This window comes from Phlebotomus argentipes, unplaced genomic scaffold, assembly GCF_947086385.1.
Source record: "Phlebotomus argentipes unplaced genomic scaffold, Phlebotomus argentipes genome assembly scaffold_4, whole genome shotgun sequence".
NCBI lineage: Eukaryota > Metazoa > Arthropoda > Insecta > Diptera > Psychodidae > Phlebotomus > Phlebotomus argentipes.
The window spans coordinates 9954227-9969622 of NW_026776174.1; the positions used below are offsets into that span (position 1 = coordinate 9954227).

Here is a 15396-nt window from a genome sequence, read left to right on the forward strand (position 1 = left end):
CAGGCGTTGCCGATTGCCGTGAAATCGCTCCAGCTCAGACAGTGCGAAGATGGAACTGGCTGTAAGTGAAGTGTGGCTGAAATTGTGCTGAATTTGAGTGCGACTGCGTGCTAATTAATTAATTGCACTCTGCACTTCGTGGCCCTTGCCCACGACCAGTGATGTGAATTCGCCCGCCACAGACAATGGCATTCATTTGAAAATTAGTGGCATCAATCGAGTGATTTGTGTCTTAAAGGAGGATTAACGTGGCAGAAGCTGAGGAGAGGAATTGTGTTGGTGGCGTTGTGATGCTCTCTGAATGGAAACTGCGTGGCATCGTGAGGAAATAATTAACTCGAGATTGTTTTTCACACAATTCCCCCTGTTCAACATTTAACACTGTTTGGAGACACCCACCTTCACTCTCCTCCTTTCTACGGAGCCTCCAAAAATTTCATCATCATCGAACCGCATGAAAAATGGTAAGACCTCGCGCATAAATACAATAATGATCACATTTTATACTTTTTCATCACGCTCAGTTACCAATTCTATTCCCCATCAATAACTGATTTATGCGGAGTGCCATCCAAAAGTGCCACCATATCGATTTTTTCGACAAATTGCATCATGTAAATGTTTTGTTGTGAATATCATAATTTATGGTCTTAACTTCGATCTCAATAGGAGATGCTAGAGAAGAAAAAAAAAAGTTATGATTGTCTCGCAAATGACTCACTCCGCGTTTTTTCCTCGATTACAAAACATCCTTTCATTCCACTAGGAAGTCTTGCATTTCGAATTTGACCCAAACAACACTCTCAGGTACTGCGGAGGTGAAAGTCATGTATGAAATGTAGATCGTTTACACACACGTTAATTTCGCTACCCAAAATTAGCAATTAGTCAAAAATTATCCACGCCACCGCTCGAGGGAACAAAGGCTCGTGCGACTTCTGATTGACAATATTGGGTTCAAGAGTGTGAGAGAGTTCAAAGTGGGCGGAGATGGAATAAATGTTTCAATTGATGGCAAATGCAAAAAAGGTCTTTCGCGCGCTAGATCAAAAAGATATCTATTTACCATAATTCCTCGCAATTTTCCAATGGAATTCAAATCACATTCCTTGAAAGTTGATTAGCGTGTGTGATGAATTCGCCGGCACGGCATTTACAAAACCCAGTCATTTCTAACAAAGTGTAACAGTTCGGAGGCAAAAGATCAAATTTGATTAGGGTGCCCCCTTTTTTGCATCTTTTGCATCACCACACATTGCACTCCTTCGGGGCAACTTTGGAGCAAATATGCTTCTCAATCGCACAATACTTCCTCAAAGCTGGAGGCGTGAAATCAATATAAACACTCTGACATATAACATAAATTTTGAGAGCAAAATATCCTATATGCAACGCATTAACTGATTGCTGATCGTGCAATTAACTGCCACGGTCTGTTAAATCATGAAATTGTCATGTCTCCGAGCCATTATTTCTGCATTTTCGGGACAAATCACGCTGGACATGAGAACATCCCACGACAGATCACTGAGACAACCTCCGCTGAGATTCAGTATTCTAATTAGGTTCATCTGAATAATAGAAATTGACTATAACTTGTCGTGTTGACGTTTAGAAAGAGATTTTTTCTCCATGAATATTTTATGTTACTGCGTTTTTGTGTCTTTTCCTTGTTCTCCATGTAATGACGATATTTTTCTACCAAAATTGCTTTGTCGGGCTCGTTTGAGTGTGTCCCGAGAGTTCTTGCTGCTCTCTGGGCTTAAGTGTGATTGCATGCTATGATGGGAAGAAATCTCACGGTGAACATATACGCACAAGATTTCTCATCTAATGTTCAATCATTTCAAATAATACGATCATTACATTCATTTCTCATTATTCTCTTGTTTATTTATTTGCCACACCAGTCCATCAACATTTTCCATCACGTCTCGAGTGTGAGCTGTAGCGATATTTTTCTCCGCTGGGCTGTCTTAAAGCTTCAAAAGTCTCACTTTCGTGCGCCTCAACTCGCATTTGATCCTCAACACTTTCGTGAAATGGTGTATAAAAGATCAATTTGACCATATCCACATGCAATCCCACTGCTGTTGCGGCAGTTGAGACGCGCGAAGCCACTTATGTAATTGCACATGAAGCTTTTTCGACTATTCAATATTCACAGTCCTATATTGGTGAATGCTTTTAGCGTGAACGAGCAGTGCATTTAGAACAGGCCACATGAGAGAGTGCGATGAGGAAGTGAGCCACATTATCTTGTGTGATCTTTTTCCACATAATATTGAAAATATTATTCTTTTGCACCGCGATCAGCCTTCCGCAGGCGGCATGGGGCGATTTTATTGCGTGTGTCTTTCATTTCTTGCGACTTATAGCGCGAGGACATGATTTTTACCGCCGGAACACCAACGACTTTATTGCGATTTCGTTCACTTCATGCCATGTTTGACTGCAATTCCATTTCACTTGCCCCATCGATACTTTACTGAATTGCCTCCTGAGCGAGTTACAAATTTAAATATCGACAATATTATGATAACTCTGTTCACATTTTAATAATAATTACTAAAACCACAGAGAGCATGGCTCAATCGAGATGTCACCAACTTTCATCTGCCTCAAATATCCATAAATCTATGACAGATTTTATTGGTGGCCAATTTCTCTCTCTCCCTCTCTCACAATGCGCCCTTCCGCCTCGGCGCAATTTCAATTTCACTACAATGTTGTGCATAAAAATAAGGCAGAATCAAGTTCATGCAAAAGGTCAATTGAAAGAGCATCGCAAACAGTGAGATTTCAAATGCCTAAAAGAAGTGTATACACTTTTGTTTGAGGAAAGCATTCCGCACCATCCACATCAATTTATCATGAAAGCATCTACTCATAATGTATTATTGGAATATTACATGAATCTCTCTCTCGCTCGATACATCCCACTTTTTGCCGCATACACGCTCCAACAAAAGACCCCGGCGAAGAATGCTTTATAGTGCTGGAAGCTCCATTCACTCTCTGATCACCGTCAATGTTGACGAGCACGAGTACTCTTCCTGCGTAGAGCAGCTTTCAAGTGATTTTACTAATCCACTTTGATAAAGAATTCTGCTGCACTGCGGATGGGCTGAGATGGGTGATGGGAAAGGTGAGAAGAACAGAAGAGCGCAATTGAGAGCATAAATGCTGCTGACAGATTGGCAGTTGGCTTCCACGTTGCCTCAACATCTTCCATATGTATATGCGCCATTTCAGACGATATATGATGGGCAAGCATGTTGCTGAGCTGATGCATGAAAGCTAGAATTCATCAGGAAGTCTGAGTTTCTATTCAAGATGAAGATCATAAAAATCGTGCAATGCACTCAAAAACACTTGAAACTGTTGAAAAGTGTAGGGAAATAATTATTTCACTTTTTTTCACTCTAAGGGTAGAAAACTCTTCGGGATAGATTCGATACGCTATAAAATTTCAATCAGATTCGTGATAGAGCTTGGAAAATTGAGAATTTCCGCTTCAAACACGCCCTTTCTTGTAATTTTTGGAAATACCCACTGAAGACTTGTTTTATCACTCCGAAATAAAATCCATAACATCAGAAACTCTGTTGGATAATTTTTGTGTATTACAATTTATGAATGATTGCATCACTATAGGTGGTCCTCTGGTATTTTTTTCTCATCGTCTCCACAAATATTGAGCCTCACAATCTCCCAATGTGCCTTTTGTGACTCTCTTTGGCGTCTTCAACAATTTCTCCGGCTCTGCATCATCAAATTATACTCTCGCACACACAGAGCGAGAATCAATTAGAGAAATCAAAATTCTCCACTGTCTCTTTTGCTCTCATCTCCCATATCGTCTCGAATCTCTCTTATGATCCACTCAGTTTCCATTTCTACCCATTGACTTTTTCTTTCGACTGCGCGCCGTGGATCATTTGGGATGCATTTTCATAGCTCCGAACACACGCTATCTGTGCAGAGGCACGGAGTGGAAGGAATTCAATGGGATATTAGTGGGTAAAATGTATTTCAAATATCTTATAACTCTTTGATATTTGTGTGTCACGATGCCGTTATTCCATATACATGAGATTTATCTCAACGATGTACCACATTTCTGTTTGACTTCAGCCATCCACGAGAGGCATTAAGTCGCTGGCGCACTGCTGGCTGTCTTTCACTGGTGACTCGAGGAGTTGCATTTTTACCACACATCCCATATTCCGTCCATTGAGAAAAATGTCTACACAAGACAGCCGCGCGCCCATTACATATTCGCCCCGGAAAAATGCCCATCTTGCGCGTTGACTTTTTGATGAAAAATTTCACTCTCTTACAATTTATCAGAGGTGAAATGCCATTGATTATCCAACACCATGTCTCTGCTTTCATGTGAGGACCGCATAAATGTATCTCAGTGGCGTAGCAAGCACAGCACAAGGAGTCAATCGCCCTTGACGTTCGACGACAGGCAAGACATCACATCGTGACAATAGTGCTCTGAAGCCCTATTTGGAGGCTTGGGATGATTTATAAGAAGAGGGAGAACATGAATTGGGTGGCATCTTGATCTGCAGGTCACGTGATCGTCTGCTACGCCACTGAAAATTACATACAATCGGAAAGCGTCGACTGGGCTGGAAGCCCGGGTCAGATGATGTATGAGCTCATCCTTCTCCGATACACAATAACATTCCAAGATCAAAGGTTAATTTATGCTCCGCGAGATCTCGCCAATTGTCTCATAATCTCCCGTCGATCCAAAGCAGATTGCAAAGTGAGTTTTTATATGGCTCACTAATCCTTTGCTGCCTTTCGCAAGAATCCGCCAATATTTCATTTGTCTTGAACAAATATTTGTTGTACATTTCTAATGAATTGAACAAAGTTGTAGTCCTTGAGTGTTTCTTATATGTACAATTGAAATTACACTTTCGATATGTGATACCAAAACATATGAGACACATTATATACCGAAAAGATTTCGCCTCAAATTCTGCACTCATGTCGAAAATTATTCTGCTGATTGGCGATCAATTTTTCAAATTTAGCACAAAAAGAACTCTACAGCTCTCTTTTTTGTGTGCACTTCTCTGGCAAGAAAGCCTGGAAAAAAACATCACAATAATTGAGTCCACTGTTGCTGTTCGCAAAATGGGCATCGTGCAACTGTCTCTCTTGAGCCTTCAAATGCCAGTTGCCGAGATTAACAATCCAATCTGGCACATGATTACATTGCAAAAGGAGTAAGTGAATATATATACAACACGAGGGGAAAAAAGTCCGATTCATGATGGATAAGATGTAATAGTGAATTATGTGAGTTTATAACCGCCATCACAATGTGGTGGAGATCTCGATGATCTTGCCGTGTGAGAGTGTTAGGAAAAATGTCTGCAGCTTGTTGAGCAGTGAGCAACTTTGGCATTCCAAAGTGATTCAAGTAGGATACTTTGCGCGCGCGCGAGCGTCTTTTTCCCATTGTACAACACCGGGGCATGGCAGCAGAGCACCAAAATTATAGACTATGGAGAGTTTCGTTGAGATTGCGGGGGATAAAGGTTAAAGTGGTAACAAAATGTCTGTGCGGCAGAACTTCTGCGCAACTTCCCTTTTCAGATTCACGAGAGTCTATCCCACAAATCCCATACAATCCCAGTCTCACACCGCTAAGCAAATATCGCCAACAGGTTGATAATTGGAAGTATTTGTAATTGTGTGTTCAAGTCATGCTGGCTAAAATTGATTATGTAAAAAAGAAATTTGCAATTTCAATAGTTTTTGTCTCTAAATATTCACAATGTTGTATATCCAATCCACACTTTCTTAAAGTGCGCCTCCGGTGACAAAAAACATTCTCGAGTTTCTACACCTCGTGAACCTGCTTAAGTGTGAAAAACACACTTCAGCGTTTACTTAACTGTATACCATCTAAATAAATCATAATTGGTAAATTTCTCGATATTCAATTTTTCCAACTCTCAGAAGCATGTGTCTCACATTCGACGCGGAAACACTTTTTTCGTGAATTATAATCCGACTCTCGGGCTATAAAATTGCCCAATAATGATTAATTACTTTGTGGACTTTTTTTCCCAAAAACCAAATTGTATTAATTTTCTACAATACCTTTTCAAGTACATCCACATTTTTATGGCCAGTCGTCGTGATGATTTGAAAGTCAATGTTGATGCTTTATAAAGATGAAGACTCTTTGTGTCCTCCCATTTGATGCTCGTGAAGAAACAATTTTTTTTTCGCTAAAAGACACCGCGAGATCGTCTCAGTGTAATTATGCTACCTCTGTAGCTACATCATCAAACTGTTTTGATTAAATTCAATAGCGCAATTTCGCTGTGAATTGATAATTAAGAATAACAGGTTCGTCGTGTTCTCGCTCATTGGAGTCTTTTCTTCAACTATTGTGATAATATTTACTGAGACTCTTGTGGTAACTCGAGAGAAAAAATTCCCTCAATGGAAAACCACTTCAATTTATTTAATAACACGATGCTGTAGGTGTTCTTTAATCTCAAATGTATTGTACAAGCATGTTAACCGGTGTGGCAGTGTTGGGACAAAAGGAGTGGAGGAGAATGTCGAAATTCGCAAGAGATTCTCTCACTTATGCACAATGTGACGTAGTTCAGGTGTCAATTATTGTGGGTTTTCAATACAGACACAGAAAAGAAATTGGGAAAAATGATCATTTTAATGGTGAAAAAGCAGTCTTAGCAACAATTTGTAATGATTGATTAAGTGTTTCAGCATTGACAATTTTTTTGTCAGTCAATTATCTCCATTAAAAAGCTCATTTTAAAAGCAAACCAACATTTGCTTAACTCATCAAATCCCGTAAAATTCAAAGAAAAAACACTCGGTCGATTCTCCGTTTATTCTGTGAATTCATGTACATATGTATAACATCTAAATTTGCAAAGTCGTTCAAAATGTTCGCCAAAATAACGTTCGTACGACTTCTTTCATATATGCATTCAATGTGACCTTTGAGTTTATCATAGTATATTTATGACAATGATGTAATCAAGTCTAGGAAACACATGCTCTTACGTATTCTGACTCCGAGAACAGGCCACTCTGTGCAGTGTTAATGTCACCATCTCGTAGCATTTGTATGGCTTGACAGAGTGTGAATTGTTCTACATAATACCGGAAGAATCATATAAATCCACGGTGTGAGTTGGTGAAAGATGAAATTCTGCTAATTTATTCCTATTCTACACAACCTCCGTTGTTGCTCTTTTTTCCCTCCTTTCCGACTCTGACATGGGTCAACACAAGAGATACGCGAGAGAGGCAGATGAAAACACGCAAATGAGAACGTTGAAGATATCTCAGCTGGGTCGAATTAAATTCCATATTCAAATGGGCATATCTCTTCTTTTTCTCCCTTCCTGTGCATGGCAACAACTAGACACCGTGGCATTGGATGATACTGCACATAATCCTGCTTGTATGCTGCGAGACGGTTCAAGGTGCGTGGGGTAAACTGCAACCATGTGAAGTGGAGACTGGACAAACGAACATCATACTGGACATCGAGGAGAGTCGAGGCGACTGTGAGTATTGAAATTCATTTGCTAAAATATCACATTGTTAGTCTTCGTTTGATATATGGAGCTCCGCTGAGAGCTAAAAATATCATCAATCATTGTGGATTACTCGTGATTCTTTCCTTCTCGCTCACAGCCATCGGCCAGCGAACAATCCCACCTGAATTGCCAATTTATGGTGATCCCGACAGTGAAATCCTTCTGGATCTCGTCTTCCCCAAGGGGAACAAGATGTTCGTCCTCAATGGCAAGGCTCTGCAGCTGATTAAGCCCCTGGACAGGGATGAGGAAAATCTGAGCCACACCATTTTCCAGGTAAATCACCCAGTTGAAATCATCCGCATCTTCACAGCAATAAATTTAACTAATTGTACCACAATGGGGGAATATTGTTGGCGATATGCTATGGTATGCCATGTGATGGAGATTATAGAGCAGTTTTCCTCGCTCAATTGCAGATTTCATGCACCATCAGATCGACACATCGTAAGAGAAATATTCCAATAATAGTTCGTGTTTCCGATGTTAATGATAATGCGCCAGTATTTATTAATACGCCATATGAGACAACCGTTCCAGAGGTGAGATCGGAGCTCTGCAATTGTCAGACCCGGCAATTTATTCATGAAGCCGGCAAGAGAATTCATTACCTTCTATCCCTCGTGTATTTTCAGTCAACACCTGTTGGCACAACCATCTTCAGGAATATTCTGGCCCAAGACATCGATGCTGGCGTTAATGGTCTCGTGGAGTACTTCATTGTGGAGGGCACGAAAAACATAACAGATGACAAAGTGATTGCCGCAGATGGCTATGGGACATTCTCCATTGGCTTCCCCCATCAGGGACAGGTGAATATGCTTCGGGAAATGCATAATGTAATTTTTCACAAACCTCGGCTAAACAACAAACCTCTTTAATAGGTCACAGTGGCCAAAACACTGGACTACGAGCGCATTCAGCGATATTATCTAACAATTGTCGCCTCGGTGAGTGTGTCTTGACCTACTAAATGCTCTCTCACAATAGCGGAAGTATGATAATTATGCCATTCGTAGGATCGCGCGAGGAATGTCTCTGAGCGCTTGACAGCAACCACCACACTCACGATTAATGTGGCCGACTCTGACGACATGGATCCATCATTCATCTATCGCGGCTGCATCCTGCTCGACGGTGCCTGCATCAATCCCGAGTACACGGCTTCTGTGCCCTCTGGGTCACTCCAGGGTGTTCTGTCGGTGCTACCTGAAAAGATTCAAGCCATTGACTTGGACACGATAAGCTCACCCATTCGATATACATTCCTCAGTGGGATGCCCTCAAACTACGACGAGTTCTTCGCCATCGATGAGCAGACGGGTATATTGAAGCAAGTGAAGGTGATTGACACGTCAGTGGCCAAGAAGTTCGATATCATCGTGAAAGCTGAGGAGGTGTCCGAGGCGAGACGTTTCACCACCGCCAAGTTATCAATAACCGTCAAACCAGTTGACTCCAATCCACCAGTCATCGCGTCTTCAGACACCGAGGGTTTTGTGGATGAGAACTCGTCGATAGGAACAAAAATAGTGGACTCCAAAGGCATGCCCATCCGTCTCACCACAACCGACGCGGATTTCACGGATGATGACCCAAAGCCCGACTATATATATGAACTCACGACGCCCTATTTCACGGTCTCCGATGACGGCAACCTCCTCGTGAATGAGGAGAATCTCGACCGTGATCCGCCCAATCCGGGAGTCTTCCGCTTCCAGGTGGTGTCACGCGAGAAGTCCACAAATGTCGCCAGTGCGCCCCTCAGCTTAACTGTGACATTGCGTGATGTCAACGATAACCCCCCAAAGCTGCCCATGATCGCCCCTGTGACCATTATGGCCGGCGATGAGACGCGCTTCGTGACCAAAGTCACCGCCACGGACAACGATATGGGCGAGAATGCCGTCATAACTTATTCCATCTATCACGTATCCAACAACGGCGTGAAGAAATTCTCCATAGATGAGCGGAGCGGTGTTATTGAAACACGTGGGCCACTCAATGCCGGGGAGCAGTACAGTATCACGGTGCAAGCCACTGACATTGGCAATCTCCACTCACAGGTAAGGAAGTTCTCGTGAGAATGTCGCCATATTCATAATTTCAATTGTCTCTATATTTCTCCCAACAGGCTATTGTGGAGGTGGCCGTCACTCCGGGCCCTAACACCAAACCGCCGCGCTTCGTGAAGCCTGTGTATGAGGTTCAGGTGAGTGAGGGAGCTGATATTAATGCCACCATAGTGGTTGTCAAGGCTGAGGATCCTGAGAATGATCCGGTGAAGTATGCTATTCTCTCGGGAAATGACCTGAGACAGTTCTCAGTGGCGCCCGATACTGGAGTCATCAGTGTTATTCGAAAACTCGATCGGGAAGATCTCACTCGATATCAACTCATCCTTCGGGCGGAGGACAATGGAGGACTGGCCACAACTGCCACAGTCAATATCCGTGTCACGGATATCAACGATAATAACCCAGAGTTTGATGAGAATGCTCAACCGTATCGGTTTAAGGTGGAAGAAGGTCGAGCTGACACTTTGGTAGGAGTTGTTCATGCTACAGACGCTGACGATGGAGTTAATGCTGACATTACATACTCTTTACCATCTGATATTCCTTTCAAAATCCACCCTAAATCCGGAGAAATTCGCACAACCACTGCTCTCGATTATGAGAAGGTTAAAGAGTACAAATTCGTGGTCACGGCTAAGGATGGAGCACCTGACCGTCGACTGGGAACTGCAAGTGTTTCTGTTGAAGTGACTGATGTTCCGGATGAAGTTCCTGTGTTCTCTGACGATAGACTAGAAGTTAGAGTTCCAGAAAATGTTCCCGATCTTACAATTGCCACTGTTAAGGCAATTGATCCAGATACAAAACCAGAAATTACGTATCAAATGCGACAAGGGGCTTCTGAGCTTTTCCGCGTAGACCCGAGAAATGGTCAAGTTAAGACAATTCGGGGATTGGATTATGAGAAGGAGAAAACGCACGAACTAGTCATTGGAACTGTGGAGAACTCTGGCAATGAGGTTGGAGATGTGGTGCGGATTCACATTGACGTGGAGGATCGTAATGATATTCCACCAGTTTTCGTGAGTGTACCTGAGCCTGTTACAGTGAATGATGACCAGAAAATTGGCACGATTGTGGGATCAATGCCGGCAATTGATGGTGATGGAACGGCGCCCGGAAATGTGGTGCGATACGAAATGGTGGGCAGAGGTAAGGCTCTCAAGTACTTCCAAGTTGATCCCGATACTGGTGTCATTCGCTTGCGGGATGAACTTAATAAGGAAGATGATACTGAGTACCAAGTTGACGTGAAGGCCTTCGATTTGGGAGATCCTCAGCTTTCTTCCGTTGCGACACTGCCGGTGTTCGTGAGACATCTTCTCAATGATCCCAATGGTGGTGGTGGAGAGTATGAAGCGCGAGTGGAAAGTGGAAATTTAAATAGTGGCACGTTTAGCAATCAGATTGGTCTAGCTTTCAGCGAAGATAACTACGTGGCTCATGTGTCGGAGACAGCTTTGGCAAACTCCACCGTAAAAGCTATACAAATAGTGAATTCGAAGAAGGCAACAAAGGTGAATCCAGGCTTCAAGTGTGATATAATAAAGGGAAATATCTTTGGACAGTTCCGAGCAGTCGTTGAGAATCACTCATGCGTTGTCAGTCTAAATCGTCAACTGGATTATGAGAATAAAACCCTCCATGATCTTGACGTGAAGCTATCATCGCTAAAGTACTTTGTGAACCCGCTGAAAAGTGTAACCAAACTGAAGATAGTGGTGCAAGATGAGAATGATAATCCGCCAGTGTTTGTGATACCAACCTATTCGACTGATACTCAACATCCAGACACTTACTACGGTGTAGTTCCTGTAGATGCTGACATAGACACGCCAATTCTGCAGGTGAAAGCCACTGATAAGGACTCCGGGAAGTTTGGCATGATCAAGTACCGATTGCTAGGCTCAGAGACTAATCATGTGACCACTGATGAAGAAGCTACATCGTACTTTGCCATATCGGAAGACACAGGAATCGTGAAACTTCAGAAAAGTGTGAAGAATCTCAAGTACTCTCCAGTGATTCTATCTGTAGAAGCTATGGATAACAATGGACAGAGCGATTCACCATTCAACACAGCCTTTGCGCGAATTGTAATCAATACCATTGCTGACATCAATAGGATGTCTTTAGTTTTCTCAGATGCTAGTCCAAAGGATGTCAAGAGTCATGGCAGAGCGCTGGAGGAATTGTTTTCAGAAAAGACATCTGGCCTCATTGCTGGCATTGAGAGATTCAGCAATAGAAAGTTTCTGACTGACAATGGAACTGTTGAAGAAGATCCCAATGCTACAGATGTTTGGTTTTACGTGATTGATCCCAAAACCGAAACGATTCTCTCTCGCAATTCGTCAGAAGTGAAGAGTCAACTCATTGAGGCAGATGCCCAGTCTGAGCTCAGCTTTGCCGCATCGGGAATAGCCAAAGCCACTGCCCAAGGGATTTACGCTCCAGTGGAGAGTCGAAGGCATATCCACAAAGTTCGAACTGCCATCGCTGTGGATAATGACGTCTTCCCCTATGCTTTGATCGCTGTATCTCTGGTTATTCTGATTCTGGGCACCATTGGCATAATATACATTTGCGTCTCTTGGTCGCGCTACAAGAACTTCAAAGAGCGATTGCGACACTATCCCACCCCACCGAATCCCATGCGATATGACCCAGTAATCATTGGCAACCACAATGCCGATGCCAGCACAACTAGTTTGAAAGAGTACGAGACCCAAGTGCTGGCGATGGCGGTAAATGCTGATCAGGAGGACGATCTGCAAATGGACTTCAGTACGAAGAATCACGCCTTCACCCTGGATAATGTGAGTTACATCACACACAAAGAGAACGGAGGACGAAGCCCTTCCCACTCTGAAGCCACCACAGCGGCGATGTCAACGCTTCAGCGCAACAACAATAACAATCTCAACAATCAAGCGACCGGCAACAATCGACAGAACACCTTCAATCGCGCCCTGGAGATTAACCGCAACAACGCTAATCCCTTGGGCAAAAACGCGGGAACACTCACGCTGGGGCGAATAAAGTCTGAGAGGAACCACTACAACAATGGGTGAGTCATTGGCCTCTAATAAGACACATTTTTTCGAATTTAACTCTCAATTTGATTGATTTGGGGCGGAGAGTGCTTCTTTTTTATGCATCGCATATGCTGAGCCAAACCGCACGTTCTCTCGAAAAGAGCTCCGTAATTCTTAATTCTGATCGCGGTGAGGCTTTATACGTGCGGAAAGCTGTGTCATTAAGGAGATAAGTTCGGGAGAAAAAGTCTGATCTAATGGGATATTCGTGGAATTTGGAGAGACACAAAATGTAATTTGGGCGAATATCGCAGAGAAGAGGAGTTTGGGATTAAAGAAGCGGAAATGGTATCGATTGGAAATGTGTGGGTGATTGATTGTTGGTCTGTTTCCCTTGAGCAGCTCGTTTTACCTCTTCTCTCGCGCAGTCCACTTTTGCCATTAGACATGAGGCACACAATGTGAAACCGCTCCGCGCTCTTTTTTTTTCTCCATTGACACCTGCTCAAGTCGTCCGAGATTGCGAGCTGTGTGGAGAGTTGGGAGAAAAACTAGAGTCTGTAGGTTTTACTTCGTTCAATAGAGATTACATTGTCTCTGTGTGAGTTGCCCGAGGGAAAAGACATGGCGCGCATGAGATATACAAGAAATGAATCAATGAGGAAAAAATTCAAGGCTCACTATCGAGTCGCTCAGTCTCTCCTCAACTTATACACATTTTATCCCCTCCTCGAGACATCGCGATTAAGGCACAGAAAATATTGGAAGTCAATTTCATGTTCTAAACACGGAGTCTGCGAGATCGCATAAAAAGCACTTGCTGAGAGGCTCATGGGCTGCATTAATGCTGTGCTGCTTGTGTTTGCCCACTCGATGTGGGCGCGATTAGTCAGAGAGACAGAGAGTGAGCACAGAGCATAGCATTGGCGGTGCACATTTTTGATACCGGCAAAATATGGGGTGTATTTTTAACCTGTTTCACTCTCAATGAATTGTACAGTATTAATATTGTAATTTTATGCAGTGACTTGGGAAGTCAGAGAGACTCTAACATTATACTGGGTGTTTCTTCGCACAGGTACGGCATGAATTCGCTGAGTAGGAATAATCTGACCCAAAATAACACATTCAACACGCTCAATGGAACCACATGCAACATGTACAGCGGCGGCGACAGCAACGAACTCATGACCAACACCTTGGGTCGCAATAATAGGCACCAAAAAGACATAATGCCAGTTACGAGTCCTCTATTCCAGCAGAGGTAAAGTCGAATTCCATATTAGATTCAAAAGATTCTGCGTGATTTCGCCTTGAAACCTGTCTCCGCGCCATCACTCGATCGCTGGTGGGAATAAATCGAATCCCATGAAGTCTGGCAGAGCACGCAGAATGTTCTTAGATGGCAATTAGAATTGCAAATGAGTTTGCGTTAATGTTATAACACCTAAATTCTTCTCCCCTTCACCCATTTTACACTCTATTTTATTTTATAACTCATTCTGGGCTTTTATTATTTTTTCTCATGTGGCAGACAATACGGCGGAGCTCATTTCAATCATCCGAGTGCAACAAATGAGAATGTCACATTCGCCAACAAAGACTACAATCCACTGGGTTTTGCCTACCTGAACGATCTTGACCGATCCGACGTGGAGACCACCACCGAATTGTAGGAGCACAGCGATAGAGCAAATCGACCAGTAATTGTTTCATCAATTTGTTAACAAGTGTTCTTTAGATGTGTAGTAACTCGAGTCAGAGGATGGCTAAAGACACATCCTCAATATTTATTTTTCTCTTTATGCTACAAACATTGTGTTTACTCAAAACAGAAGAGACAAAATTATTTTTCAACGTGCATTTTTATATTGACATATACATCTTTCAGTGTATGTTGAGCCATCTTGGGGTGTTATGTTTCTCAAGAGGAAGAAGAAGACGAAAAAAGACATACTACAATAGGTATAATATGATTCAATTAGGCCATGTATAATTAGATTAAATTAAAATACAAAAGAATGCGTTGTGAAGTATATAATTATATCTATATTCCATCCCATTTCTCTCTGATGCGTGAGATGAGTACATGATTTTCATTATTTTGTAAATAACTATGATTAGGACTGCATACAATATTCCCTTGTCTCTTCACTGATTTTCCACGACGAAGAGTATAACAAAATGTTAAAAGTAACATTGTCAATCAAGTGTAAATATTCTTATAAAGATAGATATTTTATTTTATGCAATATGTATAATGTAAGTTACTTTTTTATACTTCCGCGATTATTCACTGTAAAATACTGCAAGAAGGAAAATATTTTTATGTGTCACTATGTCTCAAGACTCTTATATAGGATATATAGAAAAAACTTCATATCAATGTGTGAATAAATAATGTGAAAAACAAATAAAATATTCATTATACGATCAAACTGGTGAAACTCTTCAATTGTTTTCTCATCTTCTCACTCAAGCCATCGACATTTGGTTGCAGATGTGCTATATATACATTGCCTTGGCTGAAAGCTCTTCGTAAAGCTCTTATCCGAGACACAGACCACATATGTATATATTTCTAGTAGTGCGATCACGTGCAAGAAAGCCAAATTGATCATCAATAAGGCAAAACCAACAAAAATTGCATCGATATTACCT

The 15396-nt window shown here is 42.2% G+C and overlaps 1 protein-coding gene across 1 annotated transcript; it reads left to right on the plus strand.

Moving 5' to 3' along the window:
- Positions 1-350: 350 nt before the first annotated feature.
- Positions 351-15195, plus strand: LOC132258274 (cadherin-99C). Its single transcript, XM_059755499.1, has 10 exons — positions 351-464; positions 7442-7586; positions 7717-7895; positions 8039-8161; positions 8255-8431; positions 8504-8569; positions 8639-9685; positions 9754-12767; positions 13814-13999; positions 14270-15195. Exons 1-10 carry the CDS (start codon positions 462-464, stop codon positions 14409-14411), a joined length of 5082 nt encoding a protein of 1693 aa, XP_059611482.1. The 5' UTR covers positions 351-461; the 3' UTR covers positions 14412-15195.
- Positions 15196-15396: the final 201 nt, after the last annotated feature.